Source organism: Pogona vitticeps, chromosome 6, assembly GCF_051106095.1.
Source record: "Pogona vitticeps strain Pit_001003342236 chromosome 6, PviZW2.1, whole genome shotgun sequence".
NCBI classification, from domain to species: Eukaryota; Metazoa; Chordata; class Lepidosauria; order Squamata; family Agamidae; genus Pogona; species Pogona vitticeps.
In genome coordinates, this window is record NC_135788.1 from 3,717,025 (window position 1) to 3,739,730 (window position 22,706).

The 22,706-nt window shown below is 46.7% G+C and overlaps 1 protein-coding gene across 1 annotated transcript in view; it reads left to right on the forward strand.

The window, feature by feature from the left end:
• Positions 1-22,706, forward strand: part of OBSCN (obscurin, cytoskeletal calmodulin and titin-interacting RhoGEF) — a 184,528-nt gene that overhangs the window by 84,867 nt on the left and 76,955 nt on the right. The window contains exons 48-59 of the mRNA XM_078378257.1: positions 1,482-1,754; positions 3,197-3,463; positions 4,603-4,869; positions 6,393-6,659; positions 7,840-8,109; positions 9,471-9,737; positions 10,882-11,148; positions 12,824-13,090; positions 15,160-15,432; positions 17,212-17,607; positions 19,379-19,651; positions 20,961-21,233. Coding sequence (XP_078234383.1) covers positions 1,482-1,754; positions 3,197-3,463; positions 4,603-4,869; positions 6,393-6,659; positions 7,840-8,109; positions 9,471-9,737; positions 10,882-11,148; positions 12,824-13,090; positions 15,160-15,432; positions 17,212-17,607; positions 19,379-19,651; positions 20,961-21,233 — 3,360 coding nt within the window. The remainder of the gene's footprint in view (positions 1-1,481; positions 1,755-3,196; positions 3,464-4,602; positions 4,870-6,392; positions 6,660-7,839; positions 8,110-9,470; positions 9,738-10,881; positions 11,149-12,823; positions 13,091-15,159; positions 15,433-17,211; positions 17,608-19,378; positions 19,652-20,960; positions 21,234-22,706) is intronic.

A 22,706-nucleotide genomic window follows, 5' to 3' on the forward strand; every position in this document is an offset into this window, starting at 1 on the left:
TTATCACACCTATCAATGTAATATTACTCTGTTTCCCTGAAAATAAAACCTAATCTGAAAATAAGCCCTAGTATGATTTTTCAGGATGCTCATAATATAAGCCCTACCCCAAAAATAAGCCCCAGTGAAATGAAAACCTGCCCTCCCCCCTTGTGCAGCAACCAGAAGAAGAGGACAGGACTGTCTATGAATAAATATAGATTGTTGTACATGAAAAAAAATTAAAACATCCCCTGAAAATAAGCTCTAATGCGTTTTTTGGAGCAAACATTAATATAAGACCCTGTCTTATTTTCAGCGAAACACAGTAGCAAAAAGAGAAGTCAAGCCATGTTTAGGGAGAGGGTGGAATTCTAGACTATTTTATTTTATTAAAAACCTAGGAAGTACAGTGGTGCCTCACTAGACGATGACCTTGCAAAACGACGAATCTGCATGATGATGAGGTTTTGCGATCGCTATAGCAATTCACAAAACAGTCATTCCAATGGGTGATTTTCACTTGACGATGATTTGCTCTGTGCTTCGCGGACTGTTTTTTCACAAGATGATTTTTACAGCTGATCAGTGGCTTTGCAAAATGGCTTCCCCATGTTTTCGGGACCGATGCTTCACAGGACAGCCATTTTTACAGCTGATCGGTGCTTCGCAAAATTGCTACCCTATGGGCGATCTTCACAAAATGATGACGATTTTTCCCCATTGGAACGCATTAAATGGGTTTCAATGCATTCCAATGGGGAAACGGTTTTCACTACATGATGATTTCGCTAAACAGTGATTTTCACGGAATGAATTATTGTCATCATGTGGGGCACCACTGTATTTCCTGTTGATAACAGCAGCGGAATAATAGTGATTTATTAAAGCTGCCAACCAAAGGCTTTAATTCAAGGCAATTAAAATTAAGTTATTATTTAAATTATTTCCTCCTTCTGGAATTTTAGAATATGGATGGCCTGCCCATCCGGAAACTACATGGGTAGATAACTGGAAAATTAGCTCAAGATGTGTCAGGGGCTTAGATCATTTCCTTCCAGGGTGGATTTGATTTAAATCAAATTTAAATCATTTTTAAAAAAATTTAAATTGACCAAAAAAATATCTGATTTGTAAAATTTAAATCAAATTGATTTAAAACACGATTTTAACCAAAAAACCCTGATTTTTTGAAAATTTAAATGAAAATGATTTTTAAATTTGAAATCATGATTTAAATCATGATTCAAATAAAAAATCGTCATTTAAATAAAAATCATTTAAAAATCACTGATTTTTCAAATCACTGATTTTTCAAAAATCGATGCTGCTTACTTCTTTTGGACATTTCCTTTGAATTTCACAGAAATGTTGCCATGGGACAGTTGGCATTCTGGGGGCTGTCGTTCAGCAAAGTCATTTTCCAAGGCTCCGGTCCTCTTGCAATGGGTTTTCTCCCACCTTTCCCTCCCCCTCACGTACACCCTCTGTGATCCCTCCAGGACTCGATGTCACCATCATCAGGGGGCTGAAGAACGCCGAAGTGTTTGAGGACGAGGACGTGACTTTTGAGTGCAAGGTCTCCCACGACCACGCCAGGGACGTGGAGTGGAAGCTGCAGGAGGTCTCCCTCCAGAGCAACGAGATGAACGAAATCTCCGTGGAAAATGGCCGGCTCCACAAACTGAAACTGAGGAAGGTCACCCAGCAAGACTCCGGCACGGTCACCTTCCGCGTGGGACCCTATATCTCCACCGCACAGCTCCAAGTGAAAGGTAAGGAGGAGTCTCACGAACATCCATGGATTGCTCTCAAGAACGAACCAGCAGAGCTGGTGCATGGTTTCCCTGAAAGGCAGGGATGGGAGCCCCAGTTGCTGGATTCGCCAACAAGTCAGACATCCTGTAAGTCGCACTGGTGGCTCAGTTTGGGGTTGTTGTTTTTTAGTGACTTCGACTCGACTCACGACTTGAGTGGGACTTGAATCCCTCTCTCTTTTTTTCTGGGCAGAAAAAAAAGCTTGTTTTTCATGGGGATTCAAACGTGGGGCTTGGGGGCTCAAGACTAGGGAGCAAAGACTCAGACTTGAGACTTGGTACCAAAGACATGTCGACCTCTCGCAAGAAAGACACAAAGGACTGAAGATGTAAAATTTCTGGAAGTGTCCATTTTTTTTCCAGGAAAAGAAAAGTTTTTTTTTTCCTTGTTCTTTTCCGGGGGGGGGGATTGATTTTTTTTCAAGTTTTACATCTCTAAAGGCAAAGGTTCCCCTTTGTGTCCGACTCAAGGGTGCGGTGCTCATCCCCGTCTCCAAGTTGTAGAGCCAACGTTTTGTCCGTAGACAGTTTCTGTGGTCACATGGCCAGCGCGACAAGACACGGAATGCCGTGACCTTCCCACCGAGGTGGTCCCTATTTATCTACTCGCATTTTTCCATGATTTCGAATGGCTAGGTTGGCAGGAGCTGGGACAAGCGACGGGAGCTCACTCCGTTGCATGGATTCGATCTTCCGACGGCTGGTCTTCCCACCTTGCAGCCCAGAGGCTTCTGTGGTTTAACCCGCAGCGCCACCACATCCCATTTTACATCTCTACAAAGGAGCAAAAGCAATATAAAGCCACAGTATATTGCTTGGATGCGGAGAGACCTTTTCTTAAGTTTCTGAATGGCCACACCATGATCAACTGTCTTCTAAGGTCCATTTATGCAGCTACATTTTGTGGCTGGTCCCTAAAAGTAAGCCAGGATTGCCGGAAAGGTTATCAAAGCCCGAGGGATGCTTGGAGAACACCCTTCAATGGCCTCAGTCCCATTCTGTTCAATTCACAGGACTGCTGTCATATATTATATCATGGAGAGAAGTTCTCGTTCCCATCTTGGGGTCTTGAACTCTAACAAAGGGTTGATTTCCCTGAACTGGAAAGGACAGCTCTATCCATACGATACAAGAACAAGGGCTGTAATTCAATAACTGAAAAGATATATATTTTAATAGCATGAGATAATTCATGGTAAGAAAAAGGACTCTGAATTTTAAATTTGCAAAATTCAGTTTTTTTTTAAAAAAAATATTTTTATTTCATTATTATTAATGGGTTGATCCTGGCGTCCAATGGCCTGTAGGTGAAACGGTTCAAGTGGACCCTGGGTTGTTGTTGTTGTTGTTGCCTGTTCCTTGCAGGTGTTCTTCTGCTCTCACGGCGTTTATATTTTCAGCACCATTGCCCGTATTTAAAGAAGAGCTGGCGAACAAAGAGCTGCAAGAAGACAGCACGGCAGTTCTGACGTGCGAAGTCACCCAGCCAAACGTCTCAGCCACGTGGAAGAAGGGCGCCCAACTCATTTCTCCCAGCTCCAAGTATGAAATCCAGCAAGAAGGAACAGTCCATACCTTGAAGATTTTTAATTTGAAGCCTGAGGATTCTGGCAAATACACCTGTGACATTGGGAACCAGAAAACCACAGCCACCATTTCCGTCGAAGGTAGGTGTTCGGTGACATCAGAAAGGACTCATCTTCTTGTTAAGATGAATTTAATGTGTTACCTGTATTTTCCGAATTACCAAATTAAAGAAATATACGAGGACCTCAGGATTCGCAAGGGATTGGTTTGAAGCTCCCCGCGGATGCTGAAAAATGCAGATTATAGCAAACATTATTTAACTAGTGAATGCCATATACAGAGCATGTTCTCTGGCTCCCTCTAATGGCCAGTTCTGGTAATCGCATCATAAAAATGTACCATATTTTTCTGTGTATAAGACACCCCATGTATAAGACGCCCCCCCACTTTTCTAACCCAAAATTTAAAAAAAACTAAGTGGGGCTTAGCAAGTATAGGGGGAAAGGGATCAAAGCACTGCAGGATCACTTTGATCCCAGCTTTCTCCCTTTGTGCTAAGCCCCACTGGACTTAGCAAAAGGAGTGGGAAAGGAATCAAAGCAACCCTGCGACTGCAAGATTGTTTTGATCCCTTTCTCCCTTATACAGCCATGGGATTGCTTTGATCCTTTCCCCCTCCTTTTGCTAAGCCCCATGGGACTTAGTAAGCAGAGGGGAAAGCAAGGATCAAAGCCATCCTGCAGCGCTTTGATCCCTGCTTTCCTTTTGCTAAGGCTTAGCAAGGGGAGGGGAAAACAGGGATCAAAGCCCTGCAGGAACAATTTGATCCCTGCTTTCCCCTCCACTTGTTTTTGTTCTCTCCTCGGCTTACTTCCATGTATAAGACAACCCTCAATTTTTACTCTAAAGATTTTAGACAAAAGTATACTCTTATACATGGAAAAATACGGTAGTTCTCCAACACTATACATAGCATGGTCTTTGGCTCCTTCTAGTGGCCAGTTCTGGTAACTCCACCTTTAGGAATATATATTTCTAGGATTTTTCTTTTAATATTTTTAATATTTTCAGATCGCAGATAGGTGAATCAGCAGATACTGAGCCCATGGATACGAGAGTCCTACTGTATAGTTCGTATCTGTTCATACTCAGGAGCGATGGCCAGTCTCTGTCTCCTCAGCCATAATTGAGGATAACTATTATATATATATATAAAATAAAAAATTCAATTCACAGTTATTGCATTGTTCTCTCTCCTCACCCCCTGTGTGCTTCTCAGCCATCCCAGCCCTGTTTGAAGTCCAGCTTGAGAATCAGGAAGTGGACGAAGGGTCTACGGTCACGCTTCGAGCTGATCTCTCGAAGCCTGATGCACCCGTGAAGTGGAGCAAAGGGCCCCTCAAGCTGCGGGCCAGTGAAAAATATGAGATGAGGCAAAAGGGCTCTAGGGTGGAGCTGCTCATTCACGATGCGCAGCCGGAGGACTCTGGAGACTACGCTTGTGATTCGGGTGACCATCAGACCACTGCATCAGTGCTGGTGAAAGGTGAGGAGAAGGTCCACTTTTGGTCTGGGCTCTAACGCTAGAATGGAACTGGCCTATGGTTGTATGCAAGTATATTGTATATTGCGTCTTCACTCTCATGGTTGAGTACAGGCTCTGGAATGAGCAGAACAACCGAGGAATGTGTGTGGTTTGATTTTTAGTACGGGGAGTGGTCCAGAAACGCCAGTCTGCACACCAATAAATAATAATTACAGTGGTGCCTTGCATAGCGAGGTTAATCCATTCCGGATTAACCTTTGCTATGTGAATACTTTGTTAAACGGAACAAAAAAAGCCATTGGAACACATTAAACATCGTTTAATGCATTCCAAATCGGTAGAAAACTCACCGTTTAACGAAGTCTTCCCATAGACGGCAGCCATTTTCGCGCCCTCGGTAAGCGAGGGGAGGGCGCGAAAACGCTGCACGCGGCCATTTTGGCTGTTCCGGTGGCCATTTTGGACCCACCGAACAGCTGATCCGCGGGTCACAAAGCGAAGGTCGGTAAGCGAAACGCTTACCGATCTTCGCTATGCAAGTTTCGGCCATAGAGGCTGACGCGATGCCTCCGCATTAGCAATCCCGGAAAAGGGATCGCTATGCGGATTCATCGCTATATGAGGCGCTCGTTAAGCGAGGCACCACTGTATAGCAGAATCATGGAAGCACGGAGCTGGAAGGGTCCTCTAAGGCCATTGAGTCTCAGTGCAGGAATCCAAGTCAAAGCACATCTGACAGAGGGTTGTCCAATTTTCTCCTGAATGCCTCCAGTGTTGGAGCGCTTATCACCTCCCCTTGACGTCAATGGTTCCCTTGTTGTACTGCTCTAACAGTTAATAAGTTTTTCCTGATATTCAGCCTAAATCTAGCTTCCTGTAGCTTGAGCTCATTATTACATGTCCTGCACTCTGGGATGACTGAGAACAGATCCTGCCCCTCTTCTGAAGGACTCCTTTTCAAGTCTTTGCAAAGGGCTCTCCTCTCTCCCCCCAGTCTTCTTTTCTCCAGGCTAAATAATGCCCAGTTCTTTCAGTCTTTCCTCAGAGGGCTCGGTTTCCAGCCCCCCTGATCCTCTTGGTTGCCCTCTTCTGAACCTGCTCTAATTTGTTGGCCTCCTTCTTGAAGTGTAGTGACCAGGACTGGACACTGTACTCTAGATGAGGTCTAACTATAATGACAATAGTTTAATTTGAACCTCCTGAATTCAAATGTAAGTGGAACACTATGGGCCAGAATCCCACTCAGGGAAAACATCCTCGGGTGCAGACGGAGATGAGGGCTCCAATTCCCTCTTCGCATCCAATTCAACCCTTTCTTGAATGCCTGAATAGGGCCATATCCTCCTCTTTCTCCCATTGGCTGTAGCTACTGAAAGTCTCCTGCACAGATCCTGTCCCTTTGCTCCTTCCCAAATGCTAAACCGATTGTCCTATGTCAGGTTGTGGTTCCATCCGTGTGACACCAAGGCGGAGTGGACCAGCCCTCGTGTCTGATGCTTCTGCTCCCGATTCTCTCCCTTCAGCTTTGCCAGTACTTTTTACGAAACTCCTGGAGAATCAGCAGGCGGAAGAGGGCGGCACCGTCACTCTCAGCTGCGAGATCAGTAAGCCCGGCGCGGCCGTGCAGTGGAAAAAGGAGGGGGTGGTACTTCGGGCCGGAGACAAACACAAGATGAAGCAAGTGGGTGCTGTGGTGGAACTGACCATCTGCAAGCTGAGTGCGGCTGATGCGGGCGAGTACTCCTGCTCCACGCAAGACCACAAGACAACAGCCGCTCTGCTAGTGAAAGGTGGGTGTCCCAGAGAGAACCGGGTTTACCCCTGTGAAACAAAGCCTGTTAGTGACTTACATATTCCGCAGTGACATTTCATCTTCCAAAGAACACACCTTCTATCCTAGGCTGAAGGCAGAAACAGACATTATAGACAATCTGTTATTAGAAAAGGTAATTGTGTTAACAGCTGAAAGCATCTGAGTGCACATCAGTAGCTTTTCCCTCACCATGTGTAGTTTCCAAATTAAGTTGATTTGCTTTCCTTTGTGATTAGTCTTCAGTAAAGAATTCCTTTGAAATCTGATTTCCCCAATTCAAAAGTCTCCCTGAACCACTTCTCTCGAGCGCTAATGTGGTTTCTGCTCTCATCACAGATTATCAATGATGATTCAGCCTTAAAAATGTTTTATTTTGATGTAAGATCAGATTAAGTAGTCAAATAAACAGGGATTCTGTACTTGCTAAATCTTCAGAATAATCATTTCTCTACTGCTGGAAACACTTTATTTGTGCCTATGACATTGTTGTTGTTGTTATTGTTTTTATTATTATCATCATCATCGTCATCATCATTATTATTCAAAATAATAATAAAAAAATAAAAATAATAATAACCAGGCACAGTCAAAATTATAAACACATTGACTGGTATTATATAACAGATATAAGTTTTAACCAAAAACCTAAGTATCTGTTAAAGATCGGAGCAGGATGTATACTGTTCCCAATATTGCTGGGTTTTGTAGCTCTGATGGTGCGATTTCTGAAATCTGCAACTGCTTATAGCACTGTGTGGAATTTCTTGATATTGTTCCCGAAGCCCCAATGATGACGAGAACCACAGATGTGTGTTTCATCCACAAGCGAGATGTTTCGATGGCCAGGCCTCTGTATTTTGTTATTTTTTCCCCCAATTCTTTATTTTGAACCCTGGCATCCCCTGGAATTGCAATGTCAGTGATCCGGAGGATGATGATGATGTTGATGATGATGATGCCGATGCCGATAACAACGACGATGACAGCGACGATAGTAGTTCTGCAAGCCAGTGTTCTCTGAAATGTCCATATCCCAGTTATTCCTACGTCACCTGCAGCTGCCGAATGTTAGGGATGCAATTTCACAGTTCCCTGTTTCCGTGACAGATCCGAGGGGGGAAAAAGAGGGGATGGTGAAGTTCTCTTTTCATTTCCAGAGCCCCCGGTCACCATCGTGGAGGCCTTGAAGGACATCGCCCTGCACGAAAGCGAAGACGCCGTCTTCCAATGCAGGGTCTCCCGGGAGAACGCGAAGGACGTGGAGTGGAGCCTGGCCGGGGTGCCCCTCCAGTCCAACGAAATGAATGAGATCGGGGTGAAGGGGACGCTTCACAGCCTCATCCTCCGAAAGGTGGCGCTCGAAGACTCCGGCGCCGTCAGTTTCCGAGTGGGGCAGTATTCTTCGGAGGCTCAGCTGACTGTGCAGCGTAAGTGAGCTTCCCTTAAAGAGGAAATCTTTCCATTCCAGCCGCCAAGGTTGGTCTGTCCTTTTCCCCCCTTTTTTTGCAAATAACTGCAGCATGAAAGCAATCCAGCCTTTTGTAATATTTCCAATTTGAGCTCACAAACAGTTCCATCTGATCGTGGCCCTTGTTTCTGCAAAGCCCGAGTATTTCACCCGGAAGAATCCATGCTGGTTCAGCAATGCAATGAAATAAAGATGTACTCAATTCATAGACTCTTAATGTGGGGTACTTTTGTGACAAATTGGGGCTGGTGAACGAAGCATCACAACGCATGTTCCTAAGCACTTCTTGTATGATAATTGTTTTTGCTTCAGGGAATTTACAGAGCCGAGAAAAAGCCAGTTAAACACTGTCCAGATCTAACCAGCTGTTTTGGAAGGAGTGACAAATGCATTGAAAACAGAGTGGTCCACTTTGTGGACTTTGACTACAACTCCCAGTATGCCGGGGATCTGGAGTCCTGAAACTCAGATTTTCCCTCTTCTGCTTAAAAACTTAAATATATCCTAACAGAAAATTTGGGCTAAGAGACAAAAACCTTTCAAGAGTTAATTGCATCTTTTAAGCTTGCTGAAGATACGAGCAACTTAGTGTTCACTGCACTCTAATTACAACAGCACTCCTTTCTCCGTGGGGGATAGGCTCCAAAACCCTGCTGTGGATACTGAAAAATGTGGATTAGAACGCTATTTCAATAGTGAACACTATACTGTACATAGCATGTTCTCGGGATCCCTCTAGTGGCCAGTTCTGGTACCTTCACCTTTAGAAACACATAGTTCTAGGATTTTTCTTTTAATATTTTTAATATTTTCAGACCGTAGATAAGTGAATCAGCAGATACCGATCCTGCAGATATGGGGGGTCCTACTGTATACAGTGGTGCCTTGCTTAATGACGATAATCCGTTCCAGGAAAATCGCTGTTAAACGAAAACATCATAAAGCAAAATTTAAGAACCCATTGAACGCATTGAAAACCATTCAATGCGTTCCAGTGGGCTAAAAACTCACCATCCAGCAAAGATCCTCCATCCAGTGGCCATTTTCGATGCCTGTATAGCGAGGAATCCGTCCCTAAGCACAGCGGGGAGCCATTTTAAGCACCCGGTGGCCGTTTTGAAAACCCGACAATCAGCTGTTTTTGATCGTCGCAAAGCGAAATTCCCCCATTTGGACCATCGTTTTGTGATTGCAAAAGCATCATCGTAAAGTGGATTCATCGTAATGCGGGGTAATCGTTAAGCGGGGCACGACTGTAATTAAATCTGTGCACTTCAGTTCTACCAGTCTAATGGAAGGTTTCTCTTGTCCTCTGTATAGCCGCTCTAGTCATCTTCACAAAGCAATTGGCGAACCTGGAGGTGGAGGAGAACGGTACGGCGGTCCTTCGCTGTGATGTGTCCAAACCCGGCGCCCACGTCGTATGGAAGAAGGGTTCCTCCCCCATCCAGCCCAGCCCGAAGTTCGAGCTCAAAGTCGAAGGAACTGCGCACACTTTGATTATCCACAATGTGGTCCCTGAAGACTCCGGCGAATACAGCTGTAGCACACCTGACAGAACAACCACAGCCAGACTCAAGGTGAAAGGTGAGAGCTTGTCTTCAGAGGCAATTCGTAGCATGCCAGCATGGCCCTGCAAAGCTCTGTGGTCTCTTGGCTTTGCTGAGAACATTAAATCATAAATGTAAAGCATTTTATAAGGTAAAGGTAAAGGTCCCCCTTGACCTTTAGTCCAGTCGTGTCCGACTCTAGGGTGCTGTGCTTATCCCTGTCTCCAAGCCGCAGAGCCAGCATTTTGTCCAAAGACCGTTTCTGTGGTCACGTGGCCAGCGCAACTAGACACAGAACTCCGTGACCTTCCCACTGAGGTGGTCCCTATTTATTGACTCGCCTGTTTACATGCTTTCAAATGGCTAGGTTGGCAGGAGCTGGGACAAGCGACGGGTGCTCACTCTGTCGTGTGGATTCGATCTTACGATGGCTGGTCTTCTGACTTTGCAGCAACAGAGGCTTCTGCGGTTTAACCTGCAGCACCACCATTTCCCTAATAAAGCATTTGGTACAGAACACTGAAAAAATTGCAGTAACTCTTTATGCAGTTGAACAAGAAGCATTGGGCGGTCTCTGGCAGCTGAACTCACGACACATTTATGCGCCCATACAGACAGACACAAAGGGAGAAAATGGGCTTTAGATATTTCTCCACTTTGGACTAACCAGGAGAGAACTTATATCCATCCTAATTTCCCCGCACCCAGGTCAGGGTGAAGGTAAAGATACTTCTATACCTGTAGGTTATTATAACTTGTTTTTAATGTTCTGTCAAGTTGCCTCCAACTTACGGTGACCCTAGGAATGGACACTCTCCGAAATGTCCCATCCTCAAGGGTCTCTTGTAGAATCAAGTCTGTCGGGAGACCATCCATCCTGTGTTGGGTCTTCCTCTTTTTCTGGCTGCCTTCCTTCTTTCTCCGCATTCTTGCCTTTCCCAGAGAATCCTGTCTTCTCAGGAGGTGCCCAGAGGAGGACAGCCTCCGTTTCGACATTTTGGCCTCCAGAAAGAGTCCAGACTGGATTCGATCGAGGGCCCGCTTCCTGGCAGTCCAGGATATCCCTAAAATGCACCTCCGGCAACCTCATTTGGATGAATTCTTCTTTTTTTTCCGCCCCCGTACTCTTCCTGTTGTAGCTCACAAATGACGTTCTCTGGGACGTGTGCCATCTCTTCCAGCTCTCCCCGTGCTTTTCAAGCGTGGTCTCCAGAACAAGGAGGCAGAGGCAGGGAACACGGCCTCCCTGCGCTGCGAGCTGTCCAAAGCCATGGCCCCCGTGGTCTGGAGGAAAGGGCACGTGGTCCTTCAGCCCAGCGACAAGTACGACATCAGGCAAGAGGGGACTTTTGCCGAGCTGCTCGTCTACGATTTGGAGCCTCTGGACGAGGGAGAGTATACCTGTGACTCTGGGGATCAGCAGACAACCGCCACGCTGAAGGTGAAAGGTGAGAGAAACTGTTCCGAGTTCAAGATCTGCCGGTGTGCACGGTCCTGGGGATTGGGGAGGTACTGTATGACACCCCCCATATCTATGGGATCGGTACCTGTGGTTTCCCTTACCTGTGGTCTGAAAATATTAAAAAATATTAAAAGAAAAAAAAATGTGTATTTTCATGATGTATTTACCAGAACTGACCACTAGAGCAGAGGTCCCCAACCCCTGGTCTGTGGTCCCGGTGCCGGTCCGTGGCCTGAGCCGGACTGGGCCAAGGAGACAGACCTTCCCCTACCCGCCACACACTCCCCCCGCACAGCGCATTTGCATCTGCGCATAAGCACAAGCTCACCCACACGAGTGCTGCGCCACCCTTTGTGTATGCGCACGAGTGTGTGTGCACCCCCTGCTCCTTTGCGCATGTGAACAGAGAGCGCTCCTTTGCCCATGGGGGGTGTTCTGCCTTCCCCAGGCGGTCCTCCGGGCTAAAAAGTTTGGGGACCTCTGCAGTAGAGGGAACCAGAGATCTTTCTTGTTGAAAAAGACATAGCATGGTCTCTTGCTCCCTCTAGTAGCCAGTTCTGGTAATCCATGGTGAAAATCCTTTTTTTCTGAATTTTTTTCTTTTACCATGTTCTGTATAGCGTTTACTATTATCCACAGTTTTCAGCATCCACTGGGGGGGCTTGGCACCAGTGTCCCTGGGGGTCCTCTTGTACATTATATTTGAGCACCTTTTCCTTTCAGTGATGTCATAATAGCTTGCCCTGTATCCTTCTGTTCCTCCATTATATTGAATATCAACTTGTTGGAAAAGATAGCTTAGGACCCCAGTAGTTCCTGGAACATCTCTTCCAGAAAACAGCTCCCCGTTTCACACGCTCTTCCCAATCCATAATCTTGAAGGCGACCACCCCAAATGAGGCTAGAAAGATAATAAGGAATCAGTTTTTCTCAGTGGTGCCCCCCCACTCTATGGAATCCACTTCCGATTGAGGTATACTAGGCTCCTTCCTCCTCGAGATTTAGGAAATTACTCAAGACAGAATTAGACAAGACAGCCATTAAGATCATATCCCCAAATGCCAGTACTGTAATTTTAAAATTGAAATCGAGGTGCGCTTTGTATTTCCTCTGTGTTCCAGCTAGTTATTTCTGTGCCTTGATTACATCCCGTGGGCTGGTGGTTTGGGTGGCTCGTGTTTTACCCCGTACACTGCTCAGAGCCGTGTGTCTCCACTAATTAGGTGGTATATACATTAGACGAGCAAACGAACAGATCAATGTATTGAACTTGTATCAGAAGGAAAGCTGATTCCCTGAGCAGCTGGGATTCCTCAGATAAAAGCCAGCCGTTTCCTTTCCTTTTCTGTACGACTGAAAGTTTGGGCGCCCGTTGTTTTGGTTAAGAACATTAAACTCAGTCGTTGGTGGCCAAGTGCCGGAATCCTCGCCGTCACATCCAGAACTCTTCACCCCGAGCACCCACGGTAGGATAGACTGGGCTCTAAGAGAACGGCCATCATCACTCGGTCCCATAGGGTTCTCTTTCCAAAGGGATGGGAGGGGGAAGCGTGGTGCAGCTGCCAACATTTTGGGCTATCTTGCGGCGGCTTCTCGTGACTTGCTTGCGGTCCTTTCGTGTGTTTTGACGGGCGAGGTCTCAAAACTTTTCTCCCTCGTAGTCTTGCCGGTGCTCTTTAAAGAGGAATTGCAGAACGTGGAGGCGGAGGTGGGGGAGAAGGCCGTCCTGCGCTGCGAGATCTCCAGACCGGACGCTCCCGTGGAGTGGAGGAAAGGCGCCCTCGTCCTTCAGCCCAGCGCCAAGTACGAGATGCACCAGAGAGGCACGGCCATCGAGCTGATCGTTCACGACTTAGAACCCGAGGACTGTGGGCCTTACACATGTAGCACAGGAGATGAGCTGACCACGGGCTCCGTTTACGTCCAAGGTGCGTGCGGCATGCCATGTTGGGTGGGGTTTTTAGTCCCGAGGGCTAAACATGCCCATGGGGCATGGCCTTGCAGACGTTCCTGGTTCTGACGGAAACCTACCACCGAGACGTGGACTGACACAGAAGAACCTCCCAGTTAAAAAGTGCCGCACGGCTTTATTTAAAACCTTGAGACTGGCCCACCTGTGCAGTTACAACATTTTAGGTTCTCATGCTGTTACCACTCTCACTTCCATCCATGTGTTGGCATTGACGGGCATCTTTGGGGGGGCCGCGTGAAGGGATACAGAACCGCTGTCTGCGGTGATTGCTCTGTGGAAGCCTTTTCACGTAGATGTAGAAGTTAATCCATTTTTGCATTGTACACACTAAGTGAATTATCAGCCATATTTACATGGTGCACTGCTGGCACCATGTAAATACTAACAGCACGTGGATCTGATCCCACCGCTGCCACCATAGCTTGGTGGAGAAAGGTAGCAAGATTTAATCCACATAAATCAATCCATGACAGCGTCCAGGGTCCATGAAAGCTGTGCGCGTGGCTACGTGACAGAACATGGCGTGCCCAGAGATGCCAGACGAAAAGAGAGGAACTGCTGGAAAGCTTAGGGGTTGAGGAGTCTCTGGCTGCCGAGCCAAAGGTTGGGAGTTCGATTCCCTCACTGGGGCCTCCTTGAGAAGGGCTGGACTGGATGATCCCAGAGGGTCCCTTCCAGCCTCTGCCATCCAAAGATTCCAAAGCTTCCAGAAAACCTAAACCCAGCCTATATGTAGCCACAGATGCCCTTTTACAACTCGACCTGCTTCCGTGCTTCTGTACGAGCCGAACTCAGCAAGAGGCGCAACACTTGCAGGGAAGGTCTTGTAACAATTGGAGCCTTTGATGGAGAAGAGAAGAGTGGGAAGTGACGGCATAACTCATTTCATCCCTGCCCCATTTCCAATCAGAATGAAGGGCCACTCCTAGCCCCTTTCGGAGAAGAAGGTGTGAAATCCTTGTATCTTTTCCCCCATCTGGGGAGTAAAGCCACCTGGAAGGGAAAGAAAGAGCAAAGGGGAAGCACTTATCTTCCCAAGATAGGGTCTCCCCCACAGGACCTTTTCCATTTTGAGTCCATTTATGCATCTCTGAGTCTCATCTAGCTTGACTTTGAGAAAGCATGATCAGTCTTGTTGTTCCACTTGATCACAGAGGGGTACACTTGGGCACTCAGCTCCAGTTTCATAATCCTTTACATTAAGGGAGAATTTACCTTCTCCTTCTAAAGCCGTATCTGCCACAGGAAGCCTCCAGATAAGACCTGGTTCACCTAACTGGTTTCCAAGTTAGGTGAACTGATTCAGCCTTTTTTCCTTTATGGGAAAAGACTTCAGCTGATCATGTGGAATCAGAATGACAGCCCTGTTTTTATCGTCCCCATTCTTGTTTGCAAAATGACCCACGGCTTGGTTTCGTTCTTGGTTTGTGACCAATCCGTGATGGCCGGTCTCCTTGATAACACCCAATGGGGGTTGTGTGAACTCCAGTCCTTAGAAACTGAAGGTTTAAAACTCAAAAATCTAAAACATTGCCAAATTGCAGCTAATATGATCACACCTCAGCCAAGAAGGTTCCAAAGAAGGTGTTTTTTTGGGGGGCGGTCATGAGTTGCGATGATGATGACACACAGTCCTGAAATACGGTTACATCATCCCAGCACGGTGCGTAATGGTAGCAGAAAGGTGTCAATCTGTAATCAATTCTTCACAAAAAATGTAGTTGTGATATGATGATGATTGAGTGTCTTCTTTTGTAGATGTGAAATGTTCTTTGGTGTAAGCTTAGATGTTTGATAGTTGAAGTCTCTGGCTGTGGATCCAGAGGTTGAGATTTTGATTCCCCCACGGGGCTGGACTGGATGACCCAGAGGGTCCCTTCCAGTTCTGCAATGCTCAGATGATTGCTGTTATTGGGCATCCGTTGTCTAAGTGGTGGATACTGTCTCTCTCTGCTGAAAGATGCCCGCGTGCCAGCTGACCCCTTTGTTCTCCCTTGCTACGGGTTCTCTTGCTGTGTTGTGCAGAAGAGGAAGTGCAGATAGTTTCCGGTTTAAAGAACCTGGACGTCTTTGCGGGCGAATCGGCCACCTTTACCTGTGAGCTCTCGCGCGCCGGCGTCTCGAACGTGCAGTGGTGGCTGGACGGATCGCCCCTTCAGGACAGCCCCGTGAACGAGATCTCTGTGCGAGACGGGAACGTTCATACGTTGACACTCAAGGACCTGGGGCCCAATGATTCGGGAATTGTGACCTTCCGAGCGGGCCCCCTCATATCCTCTGCTAAGTTATTAATCAAAGGTACTTCGGCTTTGAATGCAACACCTACATTGCCCTCCACCCATCACGCCGCGCTCGCTTCTGGCTTCTGGTGGCTCTTAACAACGTCCTGCCAAATAGCTATGGGAAGGCATGCTTTAACACATGCACCCCACGTTGAGCACAATCCTGCACCAATGATCCTTCTAGGAAAATAAGGTTTTGTAGTGCCTTTCTCCTTCCTGGTTCATCAGCACAAACAGTGGGTGCATAAATAATCTTATGTTAGGGTGATGGAACCTGTTAAAATCCCAAGGCTAGTATTCTTTCACAGCTCCTGGAGTCTATGACATTGCGGACCCTACAGTCCTGTTAGCAGAAGTCATCCCACCTCCCCGTGACGCTAGGCAGGAGTGTTCATGTATGGGATGAAACCGTGGTTCTCAAGCTTGGCTCCCCAGATGTTCATGGGCTGCAACTCCCAGAAATCCTGGCCAGCCCAGCAAGGGGTGAAGGCTTCTGGGAGTTGCAGTCCAAGGGACGTGAAGGGACGTGGTGGCGCTGCAGGTTAAACCGCAGAAGCCTCTGGGCTGCAAGGTCAGAAGACCAGCCGTCATAAGATCGAATCCATGCAACAGAGTGAGCTCTGTCGCTCATCCCAACTCCCGCCAACCTAGCCGTTCGAAAGCATGTAAATGCGAGTCATTAAATAGGTACCACCCCGGTGGGAAGGTCGTGGCATTCCGTGTCTAGTCGTGCTGGCCACATGACCACGGAAACTGTCTTCAGACAAACGCTGGCTCTACGGCTTGGAGACGGGGATGAGCATTGCGCCCTAGAGTCGGACATGACTTGACTAAATGTCAAGGGGAACCTTTACCTAAAGCAACCCAGACTTTCAAATTATTCTGCACTCTGAATTCATCATTCAGACATTTGAGAGCTCAATATGTAAAGAAGCCCGTGTCACGTTCCTTGTGCTCTTCCAGTTTTCCTTTTTAGGACACAACCTGTCTACTTTAGATTTGGATCTTGGGTTTCCCCACCTAAATTTTAACACAAATTGTGCCCTACACAGCTTCCCAAAGGCATGGGGGCATCCTCCAACGTGGAGAGAGACCCACTCATCCCCCACTCCCTTAGGAATTTGAGGATTGTTGCTGTTGCCCCTTCCTGGAGAGTTTCATTGCATTGTTACAATTCTCGTATAATGCTTTACCTTGACTGTAACTCACACTGTCCGGAACAAATGGCTTGGGGTAAAGTCCCCTTGTGTGACTACATGGGCGTGACTCAACCTTACTCCTGCGGTAGCTGCAATAGTGCCAGATGCAGAAATGATGCCTACAAAGCACCTCTACTGGTGCATTGCGCAACAGTTGCAGTGGCAATTTCCGAAACCGATTGCGCAATTGAATTGCGGAATCCCCTGGTCCCAGGCATAACTCCTGGCACAATGGTGCTGGTGTACCTCTACGCCACGCCTGCATGAATAAGATTTTGGGCCTTTGTGCAGCGAAGAGCCGCTAGGTCTTCTGGGCCCTGAATATTGTTTTAGCCTCTGGTGACAGTCAACCACACAGGAGCCCATCACACCTCATTGACGTAGGAAACAACAGCTCTCCAGCCTAATCGCTAATCCACCTGCTTCCATTAAGCTTCCTGCCGATTGAAACACACACTAAACTCTGCAAACTAAGTCCTGCTTCTGTTCTTGCATCTCATCTCGCGCGCATTGAAGGCTCTGTACTTAAACATGCTCCAAAGCGCTCGCCAAGGGCTGCCACTAATCCGTGTCCCTCCTGCCATGTCGGTTGACAGATCCAACCATTGAGGTGGTCAGTCCTATGCGGGATGTTACCGTCGAGGAAGACGGCACGGCTGAGTTGATCTGCCAGTACTCTCGGCCCGTGCAGGCCACGTGGTGGAAGAACGACCAGGAGCTTCAGGCGGATGGCCAGCGGATTGTCGTGGAGCAAGACTGGAACGTGGCCAAGCTGAAGATTAAGCCGGCTCTTCCGGGGGACACTGGAATCTACACTTGTGAAGCTGGAGGCACAAAAGTGGTGGCTATGCTTGATGTTCAAGGTGAGGTCTTCCCCGATGGAAAGAAGACCATCATAAATGGAAAAAAGGGACTGTGTTCACTACGGTCATTGACCCTGGGCAGCGCATGGCTTGGTTTCCTGTGGCCTTCACTGGTTCCGTTCTGCATCCGCTAATGGCAGAATTGAGGAGCGGTCGAATGTTCCAGAACTCAGAGAGCATGGGGAGCATGGTTCTTTAGGAACGGCTTGGCTAATCCTTTCCCTCGTCCTCTGGAAATGGGCGGTGGTCCAGCAGAGTTTTGTGGGTTGCAGGGAGGAAATCTCTGAGAACTCTGAGATCAAATCTCAGTTGAACGCTCTCAATATGACTTTTTTGTTTCCTCAACTTCCTTCTTTTTTGGGTTTCTCCGATTACGCATACCACAATAAAAGGATTTTTAATTATTAAAAAAAAAACCTGGTGTAATGTCTTGGAATCAGAACGTAAGCTGGAGGGTTGGGAAAGTCTTTTGTTGGCCATGAACTCTTCAGACTTGTCTCAGGCAAGTTCTTTCTCTGTGCTTCCGCCTCTTATGGGGACAGAAATGCTGGCCGAGCTGGATAGGTCAGTGGTTGAGGGCTGTGGAGCCGGAGGTTGAGAGTTCGATTCCCCACTTTGACTCTTGGGAGAAAAGCCAGCCTGGGTGGCCTTGGGCAAGCTGCACAGTCATCCCAGGGCTGCCCCCTAGAGGAAGGGAGTGGTAATACATCTCTGAGTACTCTCTACCTGGAAAACCTTGAAAAGCATCGCCATAAGTCAGAATTGACTGGAGTGCATATTTTAATTATTATTGGCCTCAACAATAATCATTATTCATTATTATTAATGCTGACCTACTTTAGAAGGGCTGTTGTAAAGATGTGAGATAACATACACAAAGCACCTAAAATGCTTTAGAATAAATATACGTCAGCCCTTGTTTGTTCAGAACGCAAGCCTTCAGAACCGTTATTCAGCATCATATTGCTCTAGCTTCTTCTTAATTGATGGCTCTCAACTGTTATTGTATGATTGCTGTTTATGCTGCTGTTGATTTGACAGTTCATCAGTATATGGTTTTTAACAGCTCGCTTGGTCTTGAACCTGTGGAAAGAGTGTCTTTACATAAAATCTGTAAAAGTGAAGCATCCATAATGGCAGTCAGGGGGTGGGCGGGGCATCAAGACTCTGCTGTGAAATGAATTGACACTTGCTTGATGTCACACACCCGACCTAGCGTGTCCTGATTCATGTGGGCCACGTTGTTTGCTTTTGTGCATCATAGAACCAGCTTAGGACATTTCTACACTAGGGACAAATTCCTATAGGAGTGACATGTTTATTGGCTGCCTGCACACGTCATTACAAAAATTCAAGTTTGTTTCATATCAGACAACGAAATGGGTTATGTTTACTTTGACAATGAACGTATTTTCTCATGGCTGTTCCTGAGACAAGTCACACTACATCCAAGCTCCTTGGCAACCCTTGTTTGTCCCAACTCACTCGTGGAAAGCTGTAAAAGCATGCTAGGTCTTGTGTCCCTGTTGGCCATCACCTGGATTGGGGCCCAGCCAGGGCCTGGCAGTTGTGTGACTTGCTCCTGAAGTCTCATCTCTTTATCCTGGTTTTATAGCAGCATCAAAGCTAAACCTCAGATTATGAGATTATTGGCCTGGTGATCATCCAACACAACGCTGCACATCATCTTGGACATCTTTACAAATTTTCACACCCACCAGGACCGTCGGGTGGTTTAAATAAAAATCCCATCCCTGAAATCTAAACGATCCTATGCCGCTGATGTCTTGTTATCACTTTGATCCGTGTGAGATTTTATATTTCGGAGCGATTGTAATGCTCGGTCGTTATAAACAGAATGACTCATACTCTCTTCTTTAAAAAAACTTTTTTTTTGTAGCTAAGAACACTGTCGTCCAGGGTCTGGAAAACGTTGATGCCATGGAAGGCGGGGAGGCTCTCTTCGAGTGCTACCTCTCCAAACCGGAATGCTACAATTACAACTGGCTGATCGACGACGAGCCGGCCAAGACCTCCGAAAACATCGAGATGGTCTATTTTGAAAACGGGCTCCGGCATCTCCTCCTCTTGAAGAATCTCACCCCTCAGGACAGCTGCAGGGTGACTTTCCAGGCGAGTGACGTGGTGACGTCTGCCTTCCTGACTGTAAAAGGTAACGCCCGATATCTCTTGTACCATAACAGTACACTTCCTGGTCCTAGTTAGAGATCGTGGTTGTGTGTAAACTTTCATCTTCTTTCCAAGAGTTACTGGATCCAGAGACTCCCCAGGGGACTGGTGTGTTGCGGTAGGGTGCAAAATGACACCCCTTGTTATATCACCTTTGCAGGGTGAAAACTATTGTAGCGTCGCGTGGGGGTTTTCTTGCACCATTCAGGGGATGTTGAAAGTCCTGGATCATGGACTGCAGAAGATGAGTTTGTATCACTGCTCTTCACACTGGCGTGTGTGTGTGTCCTCTTTTGAACTAGGTGGAATGCTGGTGCAGGAAGTAGTTATTTCCAGTTACTGGTGGTACTTGTGAGATCTTGGGATTCAGCTTGTGAGAAAGAAGGATGAAGGCAATGGGGTGCCTCTATGGTTCTTGGCAGGGCAGAGCATCGCCAATGGGTCAGCAGACCACACAAGGAGATGCAGGAATAAGCCATCAGAGTCCGGTTCTTCCTCTGAGCGGACAGCGGCTGGTTGCCCTGTCGGTGTGTCCTTGGGTCTGTTGGTGTTATTAATTAATGCCACTTTAGTTCCTAATTGTTGTTACATACCATCAAGTTGGAGATGACCTCTAACAACCCTAGTAGGGCTCGGCAGATAAGTGAGGTACTTAAAGAGTGGCTTTACCGGTTCCACAGTGAGTGGGGGATTTGAACCCAGGCCTCCTGAGACCTAATCTGTATCCACGACACCACACGGTGTATCCCTAGTTTACAGTAAGACCTCTTTCATCCACGATTTGGTCACGGATGAGAAAACGAACCTCAGGTGTGACGCCAGGACTTGAGTGGAACAGCTGGGTGATTTTACCCAAAAATGCCCAGCCAGATGTTCAAGACACAAGGTTGAAGAAGCAAAGGTTGAGTTGGGCTGTTGGGATACATTAGATATTCTCTTGGTGTACCACCCACCATTTTGGTCTGGTCTGTTTTTCCATGGACTGGGATTCAACCTCTTTGACCAGTGGATCAACGTGCAACCACGTTCTGTTGAATAAGTTTCTGTTGTTGAGACCTCAAAACACAGAAGAGGGCTTTGTCCTGTCTTTCTACCTTTTGTGCTCTGTCGATAGGCTGAGCTGTTACCCATCTTTGGTGTGTGTTAATAGCCCGTGCCCGAGTGCTGAGCAGAGTCCTTCAACTTTCCGGTCCATCTGCAGTTCAGAAGTTCTGCCCGAGTGCTCTATTTTGCTAGCCTTTTCCTCATTTGGTGTCAAAAGGTGTTGATCGTGTCTCTCGCCATCCTTTCAGGATGGCGCCTGGAATTTTTGCAGCCCTTAACCGACACCACCGTCACTGCGGGCGACCGGGCCATCCTCAGTTGTGTTTTGAGTGAAGCGGTGCCCGTCCATGAGGTTGCCTGGTACGTTAATGACGTGGATATCCAACCGGATGAACACTGGGGCATCGAGGCAGAAGGGAATAGCTACAAGCTGATACTGAAGAAAGCTCAGCCACATCATTCCGGGGAGGTGACGTTTGCGGCAAGAGACGCCATTGTTTCAGCAAAGTTGTCTGTAATAGGTAGGTTTGGGTCAGGCCTGGCTCCTAATTATTCTAGCTCTGATTTAGCATCCTTTCATTTTATCATTGAGGGATGAGACAGTGCTTGCCATATGATGATGCTACTCCTTCTTTGCTTGGTTCGTTGACCAACCCAACAGCGATTCGTGCCCATCTCTAAAAGGCACCTTTTCTCTAGGGCTGGCATTTTATACCCCTAAAACCTCTGTCTACCACAGTGGTCCCCAGACTTGGATAACCCAGATGTACTTGAACTATAATTCCCAGAAGCCCTCGTCACCAGCTGTGCTGGCCAGGATTTCTGGGAGAGGTAGTCCAAGAACATCTGGAGACCCAAGGTTTGGAACCACCGGTCTACCATTATAGCTTCAATGCATTTTTCCCCACAATGACATTTAAAATGCAGTGCCTCTTTAGTTTAATGCTTTATTTAGGAACTGACTCGAATAAATCTTAGCAGGGTCATAGATGAATGATGTAGGCATGAAGGATTGCCATTTATTTACCACCCACCTGAGAACAGTTTAAAGCACGTAAAGAAGAAATGCCTGGGAATTATACAATCTGAATGTTCAAAACTGCTGCAGTTTTTCATTTCTAGGCACAAATTCACCCACCCGTTGGTTATAAAATTCTAAATTGCAGTTGTGGGTTTGGGTTGAGGCTCAGATTGCAACAGCAGTGAATCTTGTAACTTGTGTAAAGGATACTGAGGAGAATGTTCCAATACCAGCGAGGTGACGAGGACAGGGCATAAGAATTCTGTTTGCCATGAAGTCTTTCAATGTGCGTCTAAAGGTTTCCGTGATCTGATTTTAAGCTGTCAGCTTTCATTCTGAGAAATCCCTTCAGCTGACGTTCCATTGTTGATGTGAAGAAAGAAGTTTGTTAGAGTGAAGGGTGAATAATGAATTCACCTTGTATAAATGGCATCTCCAAACTCTGAGATATTTGATATTTCTTGGTCCAACTGAAGAAGAATAGGAACACAAAAGCTGTTGTCATGATTAAATTAGTCTTTAAGGTCCTTCAAGGCCTTTGCTGTTGTTTTTCATGCAATAATTCACTCTCAGCTTTATTTTATGCATACCACTTGCTGTACTTCCAACCTGTCAGCGGCAAATCTGTATTCCCAATCCGTCAAACCTAGTTAAATATGCTCTTAGGTTTTTTAGTTGGCTGGCTTGCTTCTCTGTTGCTTTGTGCACCGAGGTGCAAAAATAATACAGTCATGCCCTGCTTAATTATTGCCCCGCATTACGACGAATCTGCTTTATGACGATCTTTTTGCGATCACAATTGCGATCACAAAATGATGGTCTAAATGGGGGAATTTCGCTTAGCGATGATCGGTTTTCTGCTTCGGGAACTGATTTTTGCTTTACGACGATCAAAAACGGCTGATCATCGGGTTTTCAAAATGGCCGCTGGGTGCTTAAAATGGCTCCCCGCTGTGCTTAGGGATGGATTCCT